At 32.1% G+C, this 23175-nt stretch overlaps 2 protein-coding genes across 2 annotated transcripts; both read left to right on the top strand.

The window, feature by feature from the left end:
• Positions 1 to 953: 953 nt before the first annotated feature.
• LOC139485487 (uncharacterized) lies at positions 954 to 11291 on the top strand. The gene is made up of 9 exons (XM_071269999.1): positions 954 to 1069; positions 1703 to 1777; positions 2655 to 2819; positions 3723 to 3801; positions 4130 to 4293; positions 5309 to 5494; positions 6155 to 6276; positions 6989 to 7046; positions 9132 to 11291. The coding sequence occupies exons 1-9, from the start codon at positions 1018 to 1020 to the stop codon at positions 9329 to 9331; spliced, it is 1101 nt and encodes a 366-aa protein (XP_071126100.1). The 5' UTR covers positions 954 to 1017; the 3' UTR covers positions 9332 to 11291.
• Positions 11292 to 18161: 6870 nt separating this feature from the next.
• Positions 18162 to 19613, top strand: LOC139486998 (uncharacterized). Its single transcript, XM_071272025.1, has 2 exons — positions 18162 to 18645; positions 19129 to 19613. Exons 1-2 carry the CDS (start codon positions 18222 to 18224, stop codon positions 19581 to 19583), a joined length of 879 nt encoding a protein of 292 aa, XP_071128126.1. The 5' UTR covers positions 18162 to 18221; the 3' UTR covers positions 19584 to 19613.
• Positions 19614 to 23175: the final 3562 nt, after the last annotated feature.

Raw genomic sequence — 23175 nt, 5'->3', positions numbered from 1 at the left:
AAATCGATTGAGAAAAAAATAAATCCGGGTTACAAACTAAAACTGAGGGAAACGCATCAAATATAAAAGGAGAACAACGACACAACAGAAACACAACATTAAAATGGTTTACTTTTTACCAATTGTAATTTGAATGGAGAGTTGTCTTTCCGAAGTCAATAACCTATAGTGTCCTTGCTCTACTCTGTTTCATATTACATTTACTCTATTGAGGAATTGTGTGTTATTGGCAAAGATGCTATATTCTCCCTTTGAATCCATATACAACTTGTTTGCAGCCTAAAATATTTTGCCTGGACTGCTCGTGACGTCTTCACGCTTCAGTGATTCCCTATATAAGCAACCAATTTGTTCCTACGAAAGGGGGGCGGGTCCATAGCCCAACTGGATCCGCCTATGATGTGGCATGTAATTAAGTGGTATTTGATGGTTACTGTCTATTTTTCATTTCATTTAAAACGCTTAAATCAGACCATTTCTTTTCTCTATTGAATTATTTCACATATTTTTACCCTATTAAATTTTACAGCATAAAATGCGGTATGGGTTTTGCTTATTGTTGAAGGCTGTAGTCATCTGTTACAGTAATTGAGTACACCTTGTCTCTTTTTGTCTTTATGGAATAGGTGTCGCAGTTGACGTTCATACCGAATCTCCATATTTTTACATCATTATGATATATATTATTTTACTCGTATATTGAACTTCATATGCCTCTTTCTTTTGTTTTGGTGTATTGTTAGGTAACTGGCGTAAATCTTTATTCATAATATTTTTTCATAGTGGTAATCCTTATTCTCGGTTATTGGCTTAATTTGATTTTTATGGACACCCCTGGACAGCTGTAAAATTTCGTCTCATCTTTTAATATTTCACAGGTAAAGATATAATACTAAGAGCAGTATTAAACTGATTTTATGTACTGTAACCATAGTGGTAGCCATGGACTAACAAATATCTGCCCTTCCATCAGTTAGGCGTCACAGTGCAATTATTAGTGTATCCGAACAGTTGTTAATGATGCAACCTCTCATTTTGGTAGTGATTTCAATCTTAGGATTTAAACATGGTAAGAACTGATACATTTTATTGAAATCATTTCACTATAATTAGCATTTTTTTATTTTCTATAATTGATTTAAATTAGTTTGTTGTATTTTGAACGGAATTTGGACTGACACATTAACAAATTTTCCCTTGGAAAGCAGCCGATAAAATCAATAAGGTAATGGCTAATCCAAAAATATTGCAGTTGAAGCCAGCGGAAAGATTTTATCTTCTTATTTATACATTGGGTCTTTCTTACGCTAATATCGTTCGATGTTCTTCAGAAACGTTGACTGGCGCTTCTCGACTTATAATCATCTTGAGACAGATCTCAAATTTGCTTACAACCTCATACCAAAACAGCTTATTATTTCTCCTGAAAAAAACAAAACAGAAATGCATTATCTCCCTAGTCCATCCCTGGCCTAAAAAAATAAAAAATGAAAATAAGTCACTGAGACCAGGGCTGGACTAATTATCTCCCCTGAAAACCCGGCATTACTCTGGTTATATAAGAAGCTGTCATATAGTCTCATAAGCTTTTTTTAACATATATTATTATGTGTTCAACTTGATAGTTTTAGTTACTAATCATGTAAAATTCTTACATCCTACTTTCCTGACTTTCTCAATTAGACAGACTTATCATTTTCAGTAAATGCTTGTGATGGTGTGAAACAAGGACACAATGACCATGGAAACGGAAAAGATATTGACAACCAATTATCAAGTTAGTCTTATTATTTAAAATTTTACAAATAATACCTAATTATACTATTTACCGGATTTGTAATAACATAAGCAACACGACGGGTGCCACATGTGGAGCAGCATCTGCTTATCCTTCCGGATCACCTGAGATCGCCCCCAGTTTTTGCTGGTGTTCGTGTTGCTTATAGTCTTTAGTTTTCTATGTTGTGTCTTCTGTACTACTATTTGTCTGTTTGTCTTTTCCTTTTTAGCCATGGCGTTGTCAGTTTATTTTCTATCTATGAGTTTGACTGTCCCTTTGGTATATTTCGTCCCTCTTTTAAGAACCAATGGTTTCAACTCCTCGGTTTCCTTGACTTTTAAGTTTTTGGATTTGTTTTGAATTTACGAGTTTGAGTATCTCTTTGGTATCATTCTCCTCTTTTTTTTTTTACAGCAATTCATATTTCACAAAAAAATGTTTAGTGCGAGATATTGAAAAAAGTTTAAATATTGGTATTTCCATTATTTCGTTTTGTTCGTTCTATCATAATATGTATTTTGTGTATAATCTAAAAACTCTTTAAAAGAATGCACTTCCATTTAACTTCCTAAAACACATTAAGCTATTAAAATGAATGTTTGACAAGAACAATTTAACTATATTTTCAAATTATTATAACAACAATATAAACAAAAGAAATATTCGTTTGACTAAATAGGTCAAATTTTCGAAATTTTCCATCCAGGTAGAACGTGTGACCATTGCAGTCGACTCAATTTTTTTCATTGCAGCTACATTTGTACCACCCGTCAATTTAAGAATCGACTAAGCTCGATGGAGTATTTATAATAATCATTTAATATCCATCAGGGAATTCTAACATATACAAAAAAAAACTATGTTTATATTAAAGACTATGGAGTAATTGCTACCGATAGTAAGTTTACGTTCGACTGTTGTGGTACTATAAGAAGATGGCGTGCTACAGCTGGTGGCCCAGGAGAAGTAGAATTACAAGTATGGCGACCAACTGGCAAGGAAAACGAGTTTAGACTGATGGGACAGAATTCTTTGACATGTAAGTATGACCATTACCTGACTTCTGGTATTACGAAAACATATATATCTGTTTTGTCATTGAGGTAGAGTATATGTTTCTGCGACACTGTATTTGGTCGGGTTGTTTCTTTGACATATTCTCCATTTACATTCCCCAATTTATACAATTTACCTGAGTACTAATGCATCCATAGAGTGATGATGCGTGTCTTTTAAATTTAACTACTGGATTACTCGGGCACCAGTATCAGTGTTCAATTATGTGTACATGTAATTTTGTGTCCTGTTTTGATACAAAGTCTGTTGACGACTATTCAACAAGATGAATGACAGCAGTGTTTAAGTTAAAAACTTTTCCGTATAACAAGATGCACAAAAGCTGTGTCCATGTCACCTATTGCTTAAGGTGTTCTACGCGATTTTGGCGTGTTCTTGTTTTGTTATTTACCCGTAAACAAGAGGAATGAAAGCAGTGTCCAAGTTACATATTGTTTAACGTGTTCTATGAAATTAGGAAGTGTCTTGTTTTATTATTTTGATTATTTATAGGATATTACAAAAATGTGTTATAGGTTCGTTTTCTTGAGGGGTGGTTACATGTATGTTGTTATTATGATAAATGTTAGTGTTATGTGCTAAGTTCGGTTTAGTTTTTTGTGTGTTGTTTTGATTTTTGTATGTTTGCTTTTTGGGAGAATATGTGGTTACACTGTATTGTATGATTGAACTCGGAAGAATATTCGTCAGTCTAAAAGAATATGCTCATTTAACCGAGTATTGGGTTAACGAAACCAACATATGGGGACCTGTTCGCGTTTCCCAACATAACAGTAACTGCTGTAAATCATTTTTTAAAGTTTTGTTGAATTATTTGATATTCTGTCTAAATGGCGATGCATGACGATTAAGACTTTCGTTTTAGTTGATAAAGCTGGAGGTGTAGTAACAAATATACCAGAAGAGAATAGAATTTCTGTTGAGAAAGGGGATCATATGGGATGGTAAGTAGAGTATATACAAGCAAAGATGAATTAGTATTTTTAGTATCAATTCGCCATTTCTAGACTATAAAGGACTATCGGTAATTGTTTGTACACTTAAAATGAATGACAGCTTTTCGTTGGTTGACATTTCATTGTCTATACTGATTATGAAATTGATATTCTGCAACTTATGTTCACGTGTACAGTAGTGAAAAATATCTTTTCCAGCGGCAAAAAATAGCATCATTAGTAGCAGATCAAAATAATTCCCCGCCACATCCTGAAAATTAAATGGTCGTCCTCTAGGATATGTGTCAATTAATCGATGTCATCTTTTCTATTTAAGGCACACAAAAACGAGTGGTACGCTTATTTTTGAGGATGGCGGAAGTGATGGTAATTTCGTATTGCAGTCTATGCCAGGAGCGTCATTTGGAGCAATAGTTGATTGGTCGGCTGCGACAAGGGTCGATAAAAGGTCATACTCCATTGAAGCTATAGGAAATGAAAGTATGTTTATCCATCTATAATTAAAAAAAAATTCAACAAGAATGGGTCCCCAGTATATGGATGCCAAACTCGCACTATTATTTTCTATGTTCAGTGGACCGTGAAATTGGGGTGAAATCTCTAATTTGGCATTAAAATTAGAAAGATCATATCATATGGAACATGTGTACTAAGTTTAAAGTTGAATGGACTTCAACTTCATCAAAAACTACCTCGATCAAAAACTTTAACCAAAACTTTAACCTGAAACGGGACGGATGGACGATCGAACAGACGAACGAACGAACGGACGTACAAACCAGAAAACATAATGTCCGTAAGTGTGGCATAAAAAAATCTTAAAACATCGCAAAGTAGACACTAATATATGATAGTTGATTTTCACTTGTTCCGTTGGTTGATAACGTTTGATATTGTCAGTTTTAATGGACTTCACTGTATTGATTTTACATTGGAATTCTGTTGTTATAGGATTTTTTTTTTTATCTTTTAATGAATGGAAAAATAGATAAAAGTTAACCTTTTTTTTCTAATTTCTTTGTCGAAAATTCTGTTGTTATTCTTTTTTACCATCTCGTTGAAAGGAAAAATAAATAGAAGTTCACCTTTTCCCGAATTTCTTTGTCGAAAATATCATTATATAATATTTATGATGAGAGAAAAGCTAAGTAGAATATATAAGAGAGAGGCGAAAGATACCGAAAGAACATTCAAAGGCATAAGTCAAAAATAAACTGATTACAACATGGTAAAAAAAAGTCCAACAGACAAAAAAAAAAAACAGTATATAAAACACAAAAAAAAACCAACTAAAGACAGTGCGGCAAGAACCGAGGGTGATCGGAGATGATCATAAATAATCAAAATCAACGTCATATTGGCACTTAACTTCCATGAAAAAAGTGAAATAACAAACAAAAAATCGAGCTCTAAGGGAATTTCAAAATCAAAACCAACGAAATAGAGAACATTGTTACATAAATTGTCTTTTAATATTGCTGATATTTCTTCTTAGATTTGCCACCTAGTTTTAAGAATTTACCCCACACTAGTATCATTTCCCAAGCTGATATGTATGATCTTGACCAGCAACCGACTGAAGTTTTCCTGATAGAAGTAACTGATACTGATGTTCATGATATACCTGGGTTGAAAGTGGAAGTATTTGGATTTGATCAATACTTTCAAATAGAGAATACAAGTACGTAAACAAATAACCAAGGTGTGAATGAAGAAATGTTTGCAGAGAATAAACCAATAGAATAATGATTATTAAAAGTAAAATAACAAAAATACCGAATTCTCAGGTAAATTCTAAACGGAGCGTCTCCCAACAAATGACAAAATCAAAAGCTCAAACACATCAAACGAATGGAAAACAACTATCATATTCCTCACTTGGTACAGGCATTTCATTACGTAGAAAATTGTAGATTAAACCTAGTTTTATAGCTAGGTGAACTTCTCACTTGTATTTCTACATTAAAGAGGAATTAGTTATTATACAGACAAAAAAAAATCAAATTATGATTTTTAACATATTTAAAAGCGGAATATTGAAATAATTCGCTATCAGCTATCAATTTTTGGTTCATTTTGTCAAAATGTGCAAGAAAACCATCACAAATGATACATTTAGAAACATATCTTCGTAAGTAATTAGCTTTTTCAAACAAATAGTCTTTGAATCAGGGTTTTTAGAAGCCTTAGATTTGTAAGTATTGTATTTCAACTTTCTGTAAATTTGTGGTGCTGTGTCTTGATCATATTGTTCTTTTATCACGTTTCACTTAATCTATTTGCCAAGATCGTTTGCTAAGAGAAAATGACCAACTTCAATTAAATGTTGTTATTTTAACAGATATGGTTGTAATCGTAAGCGCACCTCCTGTAGACACATATGTACTGAAAATAAAAGTAACTGATCATTGTGGCCTCAACAAGACAGAACAATTGACTGTAGAAATAAAAGACTTCGGCACTGTAAGTATTTAAAATCAGCTTATAATAAATATATACCAGTGATTAACCAAGATAACACAAACGAATATAAAGTCGAATCTACGTTGGTATTCTATTTTTTTTAAATGTACATAATACTTTTTAAAATTAGTTTGTGTCGGTCCAAATGTCCGAATGGTTTTTATACCATTTCTTAAGACCATGGGGTTATTATTTTCGATTCATTATATCGTGATTTTTATGGAGGTGTTGTTCCATAATTATTAGATATGAATGTTCTCTGTTCCTCTGTGTGTTTTTGTCTGGACACACGTTTTCGTGATTCTGAGTTGATTCTTTCTAGTACATTCCAATATTCACCGGTTATCGTTAATACTTTCCCTTTTATCACAGTTATTCCGATTCGTCCATCTGTTTTTGTATGAATTGTATATAAATACATGGATATCGACAGTAACTTTAAGCAATAATTCTATATCTCATTTTTCAGATAAAACAATGCCAGTATGGAAAACTGACAAGATATAAACTGATTGCAACAGTTATGAAAATACAATGCCTATATATAGAGAAAGGAATCAAAATCGAACTAGCCGATAAAAAGATGAAATTAAATTAATGTTTTAACACAGCAAATTTCAAAACCGCTCTGTTAACTACGTATTCATTCTGTAAAGCGTTCATACATTTGGCATATGTAAGCATTTCATATATGTTTTTTTTTTATCTGTAGACAACTAAAGGTCCAGACGAACCTGTTAACACAGCTGCTTCATCCGGGGATTCAGAAGGTAGGTTATATTTTTAAATTATACTTACCGCCTCCGGGTTCAGGCTTTCTGGCTGTGTTGAAGACTCATTGGTTGCCTCGTGCTGTTTTCTGCTCTTTAGTCGGATTGTTATCACGTTGACACATTTACCTTTTCCTTTCTTAAATTCTATTATGCTTTACTGTTCTTAATTGATACAATTTTGTCGACTTGTCTCTTATGTCCTTTTCTTTTTGAGTCGCTGTAAAAGGATCATTATAAAAATACATGCATATTTCGATAAGGGAAAGTTTAGAAAAATGATGTCATTGTTTTAAAAAATTAAATTTGTCTTCCTATTCCATAATATGGTAGCACCTATATTCATAAATATGCAATAGGAAAAATGAAGAGTTCCTTCAATTTTATCAATTCTAGGTCATCCTTTGAAAGAACTGTTTCAATGGTGTTACCAATATAAAAACATGCATTTAGTCATTAAAAAATATATTTAAATACTGTTCCAATTTGTTGTTAAGGTTTAAATGACTACTAATTGACATTTTTTATAGGTATTCATTCTATTTAAACATAAATTTCAGAATAAATTGTTGTAAAAAACTTGGCTGTCCTAATTATGGTCGTTGTTAATATTAGAAAATACTTTTAAACTGAATATATGTAAAATGTGTAAGACTGAATGATTAGATAATACCAAATCCTTCGTATACTCCTAAAAACACTTTCATTTGTTGATGAAAAATAAAAATGATTGCTTTTTTATATAGTAACCTACTGATCCTTCAGTAGCCCCAATGACACAAAACTATCATCATTGACAACAAATTTCAAATTTTTACTTTCATTAAGTACTGAACACAAAACCCTTAGCAAAAGAGAAATAAAAATAAAATAATTCTTAGGTTAAGGGAGTTCGCTTCTCAGTTTCAAAATAAAACCAGAGGATTCCGAAAATCTGACCAAAATTCCAAAACATGACAAGCGAGCTACCTTGAAAATACCAAATTATATAACATAACATCATTAACTAAAGATGTCAATAGTGTTACTAAATAGTGTCCTTGGTGTTACCAGTATACACCAGATTGTGAAAACTTGGTATAGGTAATACATTGTACTGTAAACATTGTTAAATAAGAATTATTTATCATAAATAATATGATGTTTCGCTTGTTAAACATGAAAGAAACACAAAAAAAAATGCTGATTGTCATAGTATATTCATCGGTGTTACTAAATTGGTCAATGGTGTTGATTTACAGGTATATTTTTAGATCGAGTTGCAAAATATTAAGTGCTCCATTCCCCTATTATATATGTTGTCCCTGTGCATGTTTCTACAATCAATATCTTTTCCTCAATCAAAGTTTAGGAAAGCTTTCGAAAAATCATTTTATAAGAGTACACCATTGACACTTTTTTCATTTACGATATAGCTTTTACCCCCTTTAAAGATTTTTTCACTAATTTTCAACACAGGTTGTTGTTTTCTTTTGCATAACATGCTTACAGGTAACATTGCTGGAGGATAAACTATTGTAAATGCTGAAATCTTGAGAGAGATTACTCTTACCCAACCAATTTGCCTTTTAGTTACACCAGTGACTTAAAAAAAAAATGAGACTCCTCATTTAGTGGCATTTTTTTATTATAGAACCAACATACACCTCCGAAATCATTAAGCAGTGTTTGTATGTATCAAAATGCAATAAATTATAGTTATTAATTCTAATAACAAATGATATGAATAATAGTCCTATTTTAGTTAAAGAAAAAAATAACAGTTAATTCTGGCTATATCCAAGGGATTCAGAAAAAAAAGGATGTTTTTATAACATTTCATACTGTAAACTGTATATAGTGTATCACAAAACATTCATATCTAACATTTACAAGTGTTATTTTTGATATATTTTCATGTCTGTGACTTAAAGAGACCAAATAACATAGTTTTGCATGTTTTTTTTGTTTTTTTTATAATGACCCATAAATGAATTATACACTACATTTTTCGAGAATTTATCTTGATTCCTTGAATTAGAAACAAAATCTGTCCCATATTCATTCTAGACGAATTAAATTAACGTGTCTCATTTTTTTCTTCAGATTTTGAATGGGATTGGCTGATTGGTGTTATAATTGCAATAGTAATTATTTTGGTTATAGTAGCACTGCTTTTCTTTTTCCGAAAGAAAGGATGGTTGAAAAAAGCTCACAGAACTGCTCCTAAAAGAAAACTAGCAAAGGACGAAGAAATGGATAATGGAACCAAAACTGATTCAAATAATCCCTTAACACAAACATAAGACAATTCCATCATCTACGATTCAATGTAGATTACTACAAACAATATTATTTTAATCATGTTAACTTGTTAAATTGTTGGATTTTCTGAAGCAAGGTTTTGATAGTACACTGGGTGCTTTGGTTTAATTTCTAATTTATAGATATATGGTACAAAAGGTTTGTTTACAACTTAACTTATGTATTTTATAGCAACACATTTTTGGTCTCTCCATTCTTCTTATACATATGTTATGAAAGTTACCATATGTTTCATTTAGGATTATAAATGTGCATGTTTATTTTTGTATCCGGCAATTGTGATATATTTGTTATTTTATTGTTCAAGTCAATATGCATGCATTGTATTTACACAGATGGATGTAAGATAACCGTTTTAAGGCCCGTTTTCAGTGATTTCATTTGACAATTTCTTGAATTACAGAAACGAGGGTAACACTTCAAAGAAGAGGGCTACGAGCACGTGAATAAGTGATGTCATGTCATATAACATTAAGGAAATTCTAGCAGGTTTTTAAAACATCATGAAAAAATAACTGGTTCAAGTTCTTGCTCATACATCAGAAGTGAGTTATAGGTGTATTTGTATTGCACATTATTTGCAAGCTTTACTTGCTGTCTGATGATGATTTGATGACACTCTGAATGGATTCAATATCAATAAATAAATAAATTCAACATAGATACCAGGATTGAAATTTTATATTTGCGCCAGACGAGCGTTTCGTCTACCAAGGACTCACCAGTGACGCTCGAATAAAAAAATGTTTAAAATGCCAAATAAAGTACGAAGTTGACGACGCAATAGCCAAAATTGATCATTTGTTGTAGTTTGAATGATGAGTTTAAATATCCGTCTTTATTTTAGTTCTTTAGACACAACACATCTTCGCTACCCACGGGTTACGATCCATTGCCCTCCAGTCTTAATCCGCCAGGGTGGAGAAGAGCCCTGGGGAGTGGGTAGTAACCCTTGGCTAGCGGAGATGGACAAAACAGTGCTTTTTACAAATAAACAATAAACAAAAATCTTAACAGTAAAACTAAGAATAAAATACCTAACTTGTCATAGGCACATCAATTTGCAATAATTTATTTAAACCATTTTTCAAGAATAAGAACGAACCCTTAACATCATTCCAATATGCAAAAATGTAAGGAATTTTGAGAAAAAATCATGAATTTCATACCAAAATGACGAATCCTAAATTTTATACAAATATGCAAGCATGAAAGATATTTTTCAGAAAACAAATGGCCAACATCATACCAATTTTAGTATCATTTTCAATATTTTTAACTGCATATTCAAAATTTTATATTAAACTTAATACTCAAAAGTAAAATAACAAAAATACCAACCTCCGCGGAAAAAAATGGACCAATCAAATGGCAAAATCAAAAGCTCAAACACATCAAACGAAAGGATAACTATTGTTATATTCCTGACTTGGTAGTTTGCCCGTATTTGTAATTTATATTCGTCGGTTCATATTGAATCATTTCATAAAGAATTTGAAAACAGAAATTTGTGGAAAGTGGACGAAATGATACAAATGTACAAGAAAACAGTACTTGCTGAAACGTCAAAGATAAAAATGTAGTGTTTTAAATTTGTAATATTCCCATGATCTTACGCTTACATAATCTTCTTGGCTTTAGTCCTTAGCGTTGTGTTGTTTAAAGAGTTATATTTCATAAAAACAAATTTATAAAAATATTCTTACTATTTAAAAAAAAAAACAGGAAAAGAAACCTATTTCAAATAGAAATCAATATATCGACATTAGTCTTGAAAAATTACAAAGGAAACAAGGAAAATAAAAGACGCATTTAACATATAGATTGAAATAAAAGTCATGCGCTAGCAAAGTTGCCGACTCAAGACAAGAACATGTACATGCGATCGGTCACTTTTTGAATGAATATTATATGATATTAATATATATATATATATATATATAAACAGGTACATGTATTAATTATCATCGTGGTGGTTTTAAATTATTTTGTGTTATATAATGATAAAAGTCGTCATTTCACATCATTCGTCAAATCGTGATAATTTCTTTCATGTAGTTAATAATTCATAGATTAAAAGTAAACGTATGTGTAGTTTGGATGTGATTATAGTGCAATAAATAAACAAAAAAATAAATGTTTCGAATTATCGTTCTTTATACCATTTGTATTAATTTTGTAAATGCGCAGCCACTTTATTGCAACAACATCATCTTAGTTAGAGACTTACATAGGTCAAAACAATAATTGATATACACGCCAACGAAATCAAGGACCTAAAAGGTTTGTTCTGAATCAGAAAAGCGAAATAATAAAATTGAAGATGACACTCTCCAATGTGATAAGATTACAAGGTATACATGACAATTTCCTGTTCTAAGACAACTCATTATAGACATAAAACCCAACTTAGAGTCGGCAATATCGGAAAATACTGTCTTGAGATAACACACAACCGCGATAAGCACCTAAGAGCATCATCAGATATAAAATAAAAAAGGTTGAAGGTAATTGTTAGTTATTTTTACTCGTGGTTTTGTTTGATAAGTGTTTGAAATAAATAAAATCATACTTGATTAAAGAATAAAATGTCCCAACTTACAAGTATGTTATTTTAAAGATAATAGACTTACGTTGAAATTGTTCAAATTTTTAATATCGTCGCCCTGTGAAAATAGTGCGTGGATAATAAGCATACCGCTTATACTAATTTTTGATATCAGGCTCGGGTGTTTTCATTTGATACAATATGTTTGAATTGTTTTACATTTGACTTTTCGGAACCTTTATATATGAACTTTCCACAAAATGTTGTTTTAAATTTCATAATTATATAGAAATTGTCATCACAATATCATGTTAAAAAAATATTATCATACCATGATTTTTACTAGACAGACACGGTTGGTCAAATGTTTCAACGTGATAATATATCACCTTGTACCCAGATTGACTATTCTTTATTCTACTCTTACTCCTGAATGGCACGTGTTTGGATAGAAGCAGCAAATGCCAATAGTTTTTATATTTTGTTTGACCTTTTTTCCTAGCTTATTATAGAATACATTTCGTTTGTCTAATGCAATGATAAAAGGCATTCTAATCTTTTGTCAAATCTCTATACTAACGTGTAGGTTTATCTATAACACGACGTCTTTCGAGTTGTTTTTGCAGTTTGGAAACGTTATCAGTACAATGTTCATAAAAATTCTTTGGATAATAGTTTACCTCGCCACATTTCTTGGCATACGTGCAGACACTTCATTGCAACAAACTCGGTATGAAGAGAGACTGAATCTGGTAGAGAAAGTTCTTATGAAGCAATCCAACGAGATCGAGGACCTAAAAACAGTTGTTCAGACTCAGAAAAATGAAGTAACACAATTGAAGATGACACTCTCCAAGGTCAAACGAGTACACGGAATTCAAGAAAAATCCATTTCGGTTCTACGAAAACTCATAATGAAGTCAAGGGTGATTTTAGAATCGACGCCAGAAGAGAATACATGGTTAGAAAAGGATAAGCAAGACAAGAACCTTAATCCATTGTCAGAAATGACAAAGAGGAAAGTATCAATTAATCGAGGTCAGTGTAGATTTCCTTTATATCGAAATTTAGTATTAATGCATTAGGAATATAACCATTCTTAAATAAATGTTACAAATACTTCTTTTAATGTTGTTTCTATGGCGGTAAAATGTACGATATCCAATGAAAAGGATATAAAAAACTCAATAAAGAAAGAATGCTAATATCAAAGACGAAAGATTGTCTAAATAAAAGTTATTTATTATCTAAATAAGTGCATATAACTGGTTTAGTGATATCCTTAGCTTGCAGTTTGACACAGACCAGTGTATATTTTTAAACGACTTTCAATACTTGTCAAAGGTATCCGGTTTATAATTTGTTACGCCAGACGCACGTACGTTTCGTCTACATAAGACTCATCAGTGAAGCTCAGATCAAAATAGTAAAAAACCAAACAAATATAAAAGTTGAACAGCACTGAGAACCCAAAATTCTGAAAAAAGTGCCAAATAGGGCTTTGGTAATCTATGCCTGGTATAAGAAAACCTTTAGTATTTCGAATGATTCAAACCTTTGCAAACAGCAAAATTATAAAAATTACCATATAATTTCAAGCTAGGAATTGATGTAACATTCATCCTAGAATCCTTGACATTATTCGGGACTTAACTTATAATGAGCAAATGGACAAACCACTTGTCTCTATTGGTCTTTCTGTATATTCTTTTTTTAATGAACAAGATGTCCATTTGATTAACGGCTGTACATTTCTTCTGTATTTCGTTGATACAATGTTATATCATTTGGTTTAACCAATCATTTCACTTTCCAGCATCAAGACTTGGGAACGTACTATCTTCAGCACGAGATGTTCAACCTATTGCATTCTATGCCCTTTTGAGTCATAATGAGTTGAACCCAGGACCGCACCATACTATAGTATTTGATTTAGTGAAGACTAACATTCACAACAGTTATAATCATTTTACAGGCGCCTTCACTGCTCCAATCAATGGAGTATACGGATTCATATATACCTTGAGAATGCCTTGTGGCACGGTTGGAACATTCGAAATTATAAAAAACAACGAGGTAGAGGGAACGATTCATGTGAATGTAAACGGTGGATGTTCTGGTCAATTTTCGACCGGAACTATCATTGTAGTCTGAAATATTGGTGATGCGGTGTATGTTAGAACCCACTTTACCATAACACCCACCGGTAGAATTTTAAGCGACGATAACGGTGGTCCGTATTTTGCTGGTTGGTTAATTGCGTCGCTTTGAATTTTAATAAAATGTTAAAGATCAAATACTGTTTTGTGTCAATCTTAGCTTAGAATTACAACGAGAAAACAAATGAAAAGTACTGCCATACACACAAAATGACACAGCCATACATAACAAAAATTTACAGGTTAACAGAAAAAGACAAGTATACACGCAAAATGTCAAACTGTAAATGGCCAGACTCTAAAAAGTTAACCATAACATAACAATCACAGATTAGCCATCAACAATAAGTTTTCATACGAAAAAACTGTCCAGGTACATGACTTTGGACAGGCATATCAACTGTACTTTCACACAAGCGTCTTTGCCATTAGAATGTTGGTCACAACTTAGATAAAAGGGTGTTATCTAGTTTAGTTTCGCTGGTTATGTGTGTGTGTTTTGTGAATAAAATGCAATCTTTCTTGATTGATATATATGCAGTTTATAGAAGATAATTACGCTATAAACGCGCTATTAACAAAATACAAGTCCATACTGTGCAGGGTTCTCACTAAGGCCAGTCCATGAGTCCTGGACTCGTGAAAATCTGTCTGGACTCACCAATTTTAAAACTGGTGAGTCCAAAGATGCATCAAGATTGAAATATTTTTTTTATAAACTGAACACACATATCATTATTTGATAGCAAAAGTTTAAAATTAACCTGAATTTAATGTCATTTTGTTGCTCTATAAGGTCTGGGAGACTAAAACTATAAATGATATTGCAAAAAAATATCTTCTTCTTACTATTGGACTCACCATGGACAAAAATGACGAGTCTTTGGACTCGCCTTCAAAAATCCTTAGTGAGAACTCTGCTGTGCACCATGTGTATGCTTTGCAAAAATCGTTCATGGTACACAGATCGAATGTATTTCCCTTGCCATTTAATTTCACAGTAAAGTTTCTAAGTATTTAGACAAAACATATCTTCGCTAGCCACGGGTTACGATCCATTGCCTTCCAGTCTTAATCCGCCAAGGGTGGAGAAGAGGGGGAGTGGGTAGTAATCCTTGGCTAGCGGAGATGGACAAAACAGTGCTTTTTACAAATAAACAATTAACAAAAATGTTAACAGTAAAACTAAGATTCAATACCTAACTTGTGATAGGCACATTAACTTGCAATAATTTATTTAAATCATTTTTCGAAAATAAGAACGAACCCTCAACATCATTTCAATATGCAAAAATGTAAGGAATTTCAAACCAAAATGACGAATCTGAATTTTATACAAATATGCAAGCATGAAAGATATTTTTCAGAAAACAAATGGCCAACATCATACCAATTTCAATATCATTTTTAATATTTTAACTGCATATTCAAAATTTGATCTTAAACTTAATACTCAAAAGTAAGAAAACAAAAATACAAAACTCCGCGGAAAACAATGGACTAATATAATGGCAAAATCAAAAGCTCAAACACATCAAACGAAAGGATAACTATTGTTATATTCCTGACTTGGTATTTTGCCCGTATTTGTAATTTATATTTGTCGGTTCATATTAATCATTTCATAAAGTATTTGAAAACAGAAATTTGTGGAAAGTGGACGAAATGATACAAATGTACAAGAAAACAGTACTTGCTGAAACGTCAAAGATAGAAATGTAGTGTTTTAAATTTGTAATGTTCCCATGATCTTTCGCTTAAATAATCTTCCTGGCTTTAGTCCTTAGCGTTGTTCTTCAAAGAGTTATATTTCATAAAAACAAATTTATAAAAATATTCTTACTATTTGAAAAAAAATAGGAAAAGAAACCTATTTGAAATAGAAATCAATATATCGACATTAGTAGTCTTGAAAAATTGCAAAGGAAACAAGGAAAATCAAAGACTCATTTAACATAGATTGAAATAAAAGTCATGCGCTAGCAAAGTCGCCGACTCAAGACAAATACATGTACATGCGGTCGGTCACTTTTTGAATGAATATTATATGATATTGATATATATATATATATAAACAGATACATGTAATTCTCATCGTGGTGGTTTTAAATTATTTTGTATTATATAATGATAAAAGTCGTCAATTCATATCTTTCTTCAAATCGTGATAATTTCTTTCATGTATATAGTTCAATAATTCATAGATTAAAAGTAAACGTAGGTGTAGTTTGGATGTGATTATAGTGCAATAAATAAACAAACATTTTTTTCGAATTATCCTTCTTAATATCATTTGTATTTGTAAATGCGCAGCCACTTTATTGCAACAACATCATCTTAGTTAGAGACTTACCTACGTCAAAACAATTCTTGATATGAACGCCAACAAAATCAAGGACCTAAAAAGGATTGTTCTGAATCAGAAAATGAAATATAAAATTGAAGATGACACTCTTCAATGTGATAAGATAACAAGGTATACATGATAGTTTCCTGTTTGTTCTAAGACAACTCATTATAAACCTAAAACCCAACTTAGAGTCGGCACTATCAGAAAATACTGTCTTGAGATAACACACAACCGTGATAAGCACCTAAGAGCATCATCAGAAATAAAATAAAAAGGTTGAAGGTAATTGTTAGTTATTTTTACTCGTGATTATGTTTAATAATTAGTGTTTGAAATAAATAAAATCCTAAAACTCCTATCTTACAAATATGTTATTTTAAGGGTGATAGACTTACATTGAAATTATTCAAAATTGCCCTGTGAAAAGAGTGCGTGGATAACCGCTTATACTATGATACCAGGCTCGGGTGTTTTCATTTGATACAATATGTTTGAATTGTTTTACATTTGTCTCTTCGGAACCTTTATATGTGAACTTTCCACAAAATGTTTTTTTAAATTTTATAAGTTTATATAAATTTTCATCACAATATCATGTTACGAAATTTTTTAATACCATGATTTGTACTAGACAGACACGGTTGGTCAAATGTTTCAACGTGATAATATATCACCCTGTATTCAGATTGACTATTATATAAATAACACATAGCTGAGAGGGTGATAGCGCAGATCGGTACCCGAGAAAACATTGTCAACCGCGGCTAAGCCAAGGTTGACAATACCTTTTCGATAGGTACCGATCTGCTCTATCACCCTCTCACCTATGTGTTATTTAATATATTATACTGAATGTCCTATCATTATTGTCTTTAACAGATGAATTTTATTTAAAAGTATTTTCTATGTAGTCACGTATTTAACAACGTAGCGGGTATTAGAAAAATCATCAGTAGTGAAGTAAATAGACAATAGTAGTGCATTGACTTGACATATCAACGATATAAGGATTCGGCCCGAAACGGGGAAAAAGCTCTGCTATCAAGAAAAATATATTTTCAATTGTTGTTATTTTGTTATTGTTTTTTATTTGATTTAAATTTTGGGTAAATATCCCTTTCAAAAGGCCTCATATATACATTACAATGCACATGATGAAATGTACATAACCTGTTGAAACCAATCGATGGTGAATGAATGCGTTTAAGTATGGAATAAAAGTATGAGATAAAAGTTAAATCAAAAGCATTGTTGCATCGCTTCATTGGTAGTTTTATAAGAAGACTTTTCATTTGTACATTAGAACAATGACCCTATGACTGAATCAATATTAACCAAAATATGCCATCTTTAATGACCTGACAACACAATAAAATGTATCATCCTGTATCTAGACAATCACTCCTAAATTCCACGTGAATGGATTGGTGCAGCAAATGCCAATACTTTTAGATTTTGTTTGATCTATCAGACCTAGCTTGTGATAGAATACATCGTAATTTGAAATCGAGGATAGTAAATTAGGACGAAACCAAAATTTAAGCAAACTCATTGTTGCATCACATCACTGGCAGTTTCATAGGATGAATCTTTATTTGTACATTAAAACAAAAAGGGTTCCCTTATAAAGAAAGAAAAATATGAAAATGACTACAACAAGCGTCACTGTAATGTATGATTTCATTTCGTTTGTCTTATATAGATAAGAGGCGTCTATTCTTATCTTTTGTCAAATCTCTATACTAACGTGTAGGTTTATTTATAACACGACGTCTTTCGAGGTGTTTGTGCAGTTTGGAAACGGTATCAGTACAATGTTCATAAAAATTCTTTGGATAATAGTTTACCTTGCCACATTTCTTGGAATACGTGCTGACGCTACATTGCAACAAAGTCGGTATGAAGAGAGACTGACCCTGGTTGAGGCTGTTCTTCTGAAGCAATCCAACGAGATCGAGGACCTAAAATCAGTTGTTCAGACACAGAAAAAGGAAATAACACAATTAAAGATAACACAGAAAAAGGAAATAACACAATTGAAGATGACACTTTCAAAGGTCAAACGATTACAAGGAATTCATGATAAATCCATTTCGGTTCTACGAAAACTCACCATGAGGTCAAAGGTCAACTTAGAATCGACACCTAGAGAGAATTTTTTATTGAGAAAGGACAGTCAAGTCAAGAGCTTTGAACCCATTTCAGAAATAAAGACAGGCGAAGTTTCAATTAACCGAGGTCAGTACTGATTTCGATTTTATGAACATGTAATGTCAATAAATATGGAATAAAATTATTCACTAATATATCTTAGATAAATAACAGTAATTCCAAACGTACGAAAACTTGGAGTTGTATTGTTTCGATAGTTTTAATGTCATTTAACTGGTGTTATGTCCCTAAGTATAATCATGACAAAACCTTGGAATCCACAAAACTTTAGCTGAGACAAACAAACATATTACATGTCTGAACGAGCTGAGACAAACAAACAGATTACATGTCTGAACGACTATCAGGATGGTATTTAATGTTACCAGCCCTGCTAGAATCATTTGCACAGTTCGAGAATCAACGTAAGAAAATGGTAAACCACGTGTCGCTCTCGTTCTTTTTTATACCCATAATTTTATTGAAAAAGATTTCTCGTTTGCAATTTTCAACTTAATTTCAATAATTTGCTTTCATTTGATTTGATTCACTCATCCTTTTGTATTTCAGCATCAAGACTTCTCAACGTGCCAACTTCAGCACCAGACATTGGAACAGTTGCATTTTATGCCCTCATGAGTCACGATGAGCTGAACCCAGGACCGCACCATACTATAGCATTTGATTTAGTGAAGACCAACATTCACAACAGCTATAATCCTTTCACAGGAGCCTTTACTGCTCCGATATATGGAGTATACGGGTTTATATATACATTGAGAATGAACTGTAGAAATTATGGAACATTCGAAATCATGAAAAACGACGAGGTAGAGGGAACGATTCATGTGAATGTCGTAAATGGATGTTCTGGCCAATTTTCAACAGGAAGTATCATTGTAATCTTAAATATTGGAGACACAGTGTATGTTAGAACCCACTCCACCTTAACACCTAGTGGTCTCATTCAAAGCAATATTCATGGTGGTCCGTATTTTGCTGGATGGTTAATTGCATCACTTTGAAAGTTTAATAAAAGTTCTTAACATGAAAAAGTACTAAATGTTGAACCCAAACTCTGACGATGAAATAGGCTTCGTAAAGATTTGTGTTCTATTATAATCTTATATAGTATGTTTTCATAGCTTTTGCCATGTACTCGGGTCTTTTCTGAATGGAAATGAAACAGGAGACGTGTGTAAAAAAATAATGGGACTGAGAAGTCAATTGAACGGGAAAAAATAATGAAAAGCATCTATAAGACACCTTACAGTCCCCAATAATAGAACATTTTGTCAAATGTGTTGACGTCTTTTCTATTATATTCATGTGTTATGGTAAAGAAAATTAATCACCGCCTTCATTTTTTAGATTTGATTTTGTTCAACCTAATCTGTACAATGTTTTACTAACGTTTGAAGTTAGATTCAAAACAAACCGGACATTGCTATATAATACAATTGCTACCTTAGTTTGCTATTAATAAGTATTGAAATGTGCATTGTTATTGGGTGTAATTTCAGTATTTGGTTCAAATATAATCTTAAATCAATCCTAAGTCTATCTTATTCATTCAAATGTGACGTCATTTTTCATTTTTTGATGATCTGTTTTACTAATACAAATGTGACGCCATATTTTTGTCATTTTCTACAATTTCTAATATGACGTCACTTGGCGTTGAGGTTTAAACTTATTAGGATGTGTTGCATTTTGTCGGGTTATGTAATGTATTTCAGTTGTTTCCTGTAATTAGCTAAAACTTCAGTTTTATCGTTTACATCTTTTGCATAGGCATTTTATAAACTGTACTGTTTGCAAAAGTATAAATTGTTCTAAATAATAGGGATGTTCTGGTACCTAACAGAAAACCCTGGCCGTTTTTGACACGGCCTTTTTTGTTGTTTTTTTTAACTTTTGGTCCTCGATGCTGTTCAACTTTGTACTTGTTTCGGCTTTCAAACTTTTGTATCTTGACGTCACTGGTGAGTCTTGTGTGGACAAAATGCACTTCTGGCGTATTAATTTTTTTTTTTAAATTGTTGCCTTTTGTTAGCTATTATTCGTGTGTTTCTTTGTCAATTGTGTTCTATTTATTTATATTGTAGTCCTGTAATGCTGTGTTGCCATTTTAATGTTATATTTCACATGACCATAAAAGAGGGAGGTTTGGCATGCCACAACACCAGGTTCAACCCACCATTTTTTTCCTTTAAAAATGTCCCGTACCAAGTCAGGAATATGGCCATTGTTATATTATAGTTCGTTTCTTTGTGTGTTATATTTTAACGTTGTGTTTCCGTTGTGTCGTTTGTTTTCTCTTATTTTTTAGTGTGAATTCACATTACTATAAGACGTGTCACGGTACTTATCTATCCCAAATTCATGTATTTGGCTTTGATGTTATATTTGTTATTCTTAAAGGATTTTGTCTAATGCTTAGTCTGTTTCTGTGTGTGTGTGATACATTTTAATGTTGTGTCGTTGTTCTCTTATATTTAATGCGTTTCCCTCAGTTTTAGTTTGTTATCCCTATTTTGTTATTTGTTCATGGATTTATGAGTTTTGAACAGCGGTATACTACTGTTGCCTTTATTTACATACAACAAGCAAAGATCTGCAATCAACAACAAGTTACAAAGTTCTTCAAATAAGGAAACACATTACCAAGACATGACATAAAACAACAACTTCCGAAGTCTCTAACTTTTGACGGCAAAGTGTTCTGTGGTCAAATTAGTCTTTATAAATATGAAAAAAATGTTTTTGTATACATATCTTTTTTCTTTTTTTAAACACGGTAGGCCAGCAACGAGTCCTTAACACAGCGAGAGAATCCCACATCCGCAGGAGTGCTTTAACTGACTCTTAAACAAACATGTGTATTAGATTAGTTCATTAAAAATGGACGTTACACTAATCTCCTATACACATAAATGAATTAAATTTAAAAACATACAAGACTTACAAAGGCAAGAGGCTCCTAACTTGTGACAGGCGCAAAAATGTGGCGGGGTTAAACATGTTTAGTGAGATCTCCAATATTCCTCCAGCTAATGTAGAATAAGCAAACCCACAAGAATACACTCAGTAAATCTCAGTTTAAAAGACATAGGAGTCTGATGTCAGAATAGATAACAAAATAAACTAACCAATATGACAAAGATACATAAATTAACAAATGATTACTAGCAGTTACAAACATGAGAGCACCAGACCTCAATTAAACTGATTGAAAGATTGTCTTCATCAATCGAAAAGCAATCTATTTACGGGTTAAGTAACAGATCATCATAAAATACATGAGAAAAATATAACCAATGTCAAAAACTTGCTTCAGGAAAAAATATGTTTATTTCGTATACAAATCTATGAGTGAATCAATATTCATACCAAAATATGCCATCTTTTAATGACCTGTCAACGCAAGAAAATATATCATCTTGTACCCAGACAGACTATTTTTATTCCGCACTTAATCAGAAATGCCACGTGTTTGGATGGATACAGCAAATTCCAATAGTTTTAAGATATTGCTCGACCTATTTGACCTTACATATGTTCGATTCAATCGTAATTTGAAATCGGGGATATCACGTCAAAACGAGTCCATAGTTTAACCAGAATCATGGTTGTATCACTTCAATGACAGTTTCATAAGAAGACTCTTTATTTGTACATTTAAAACAAAAAGTGTAGCTTTTTGAAAAAAGAATATGTGAAAATGACTACAGACAATCGAAATTGTATAAGTTTATTTGGGTTGTCTTATATAGACAATAACTGTTTAGTGTCTTTAAATATCAGCTGTATTTGTACGAGGCTAGGAAACAAGGTGTATGCGAGCTTTTAGCGAGCTACTACACCTGTTTCGAGCCGAATACACATACAGCTGATATTTAAAGACACTAAACAGTTATTGTCTTTATCCTGCAATTAATTCTATTTATTGTTTGTGTTTTGAAAGACACAAAAACTAACATATTTAGCATTTATTTTCGATTTGTAATCCATTGAGGCCTGCGTAGTAATATGAAAATCAAACATTACGCTGAAGACTGGTTCGCAAAAAAGAATCTCGAATGGTCAGCAATAATACACCGCTCAAGTTGAATAAGTATCTATTTTAACATAACAACTAATTTCAACAGTTAAAACAAATAACAAAACACTGTCAAATTTGAAAAAGAAGTGTACGAGTTGTCCTACGCTTCAGAATTGACATTCACTAAACATGCATGCTGAAATTGACATGGTTGATTTTGTAACACAATTATACACAATCAAGTTTTGAAATCGACAATTGCCATCGTCATTGGAATGCAACTGGAATACACATTCTGAGGTCACACAGGTTCAAACAATACTCAGTCCGGCAGTGGGCGGAGCTTCAACGCGATATCTGTATAGTATACGGATACAGCATAGCGATATCTGTAGGGCTGTATCTGTATAGTAGGACACCCAATTGCAGGATAAATAATGGTAAAAGGCGTCTATTCTTATCTTTTGTCAATTCTCAATACTAGTTTGTAGGTTTATCTATAATACGAAGTTTTTCAAGGTGTTTGTGCATTTTGGGAGCGGCGTCAGTACAATGTTCATAAAATTTCTTGG

The sequence above is a fragment of the Mytilus edulis genome, chromosome 8 (genome assembly GCF_963676685.1).
Source record: "Mytilus edulis chromosome 8, xbMytEdul2.2, whole genome shotgun sequence".
In the NCBI taxonomy this organism is placed as follows: Eukaryota; Metazoa; Mollusca; class Bivalvia; order Mytilida; family Mytilidae; genus Mytilus; species Mytilus edulis.
Note: the sequence above shows the minus strand (reverse complement) of the source record. Positions and strands in the feature narration are given on the sequence as shown.

Bases quoted from the DNA above. Each gene is read 5' to 3' on its own strand.
- LOC139485487 (XM_071269999.1), top strand. From the start codon at position 1,018: ATGATGCAACCTCTCATTTTGGTAGTGATTTCAATCTTAGGATTTAAA. The intron at 2,820-3,722 runs GTAAGTATGACC...CTTTCGTTTTAG, and splicing joins GGGACAGAATTCTTTGACAT to TTGATAAAGCTGGAGGTGTA. The intron at 6,277-6,988 runs GTAAGTATTTAA...TTTTATCTGTAG, and splicing joins AAATAAAAGACTTCGGCACT to ACAACTAAAGGTCCAGACGA.
- LOC139486998 (XM_071272025.1), top strand. From the start codon at position 18,222: ATGTTCATAAAAATTCTTTGGATAATAGTTTACCTTGCCACATTTCTT. The intron at 18,646-19,128 runs GTCAGTACTGAT...TTTGTATTTCAG, and splicing joins CGAAGTTTCAATTAACCGAG to CATCAAGACTTCTCAACGTG.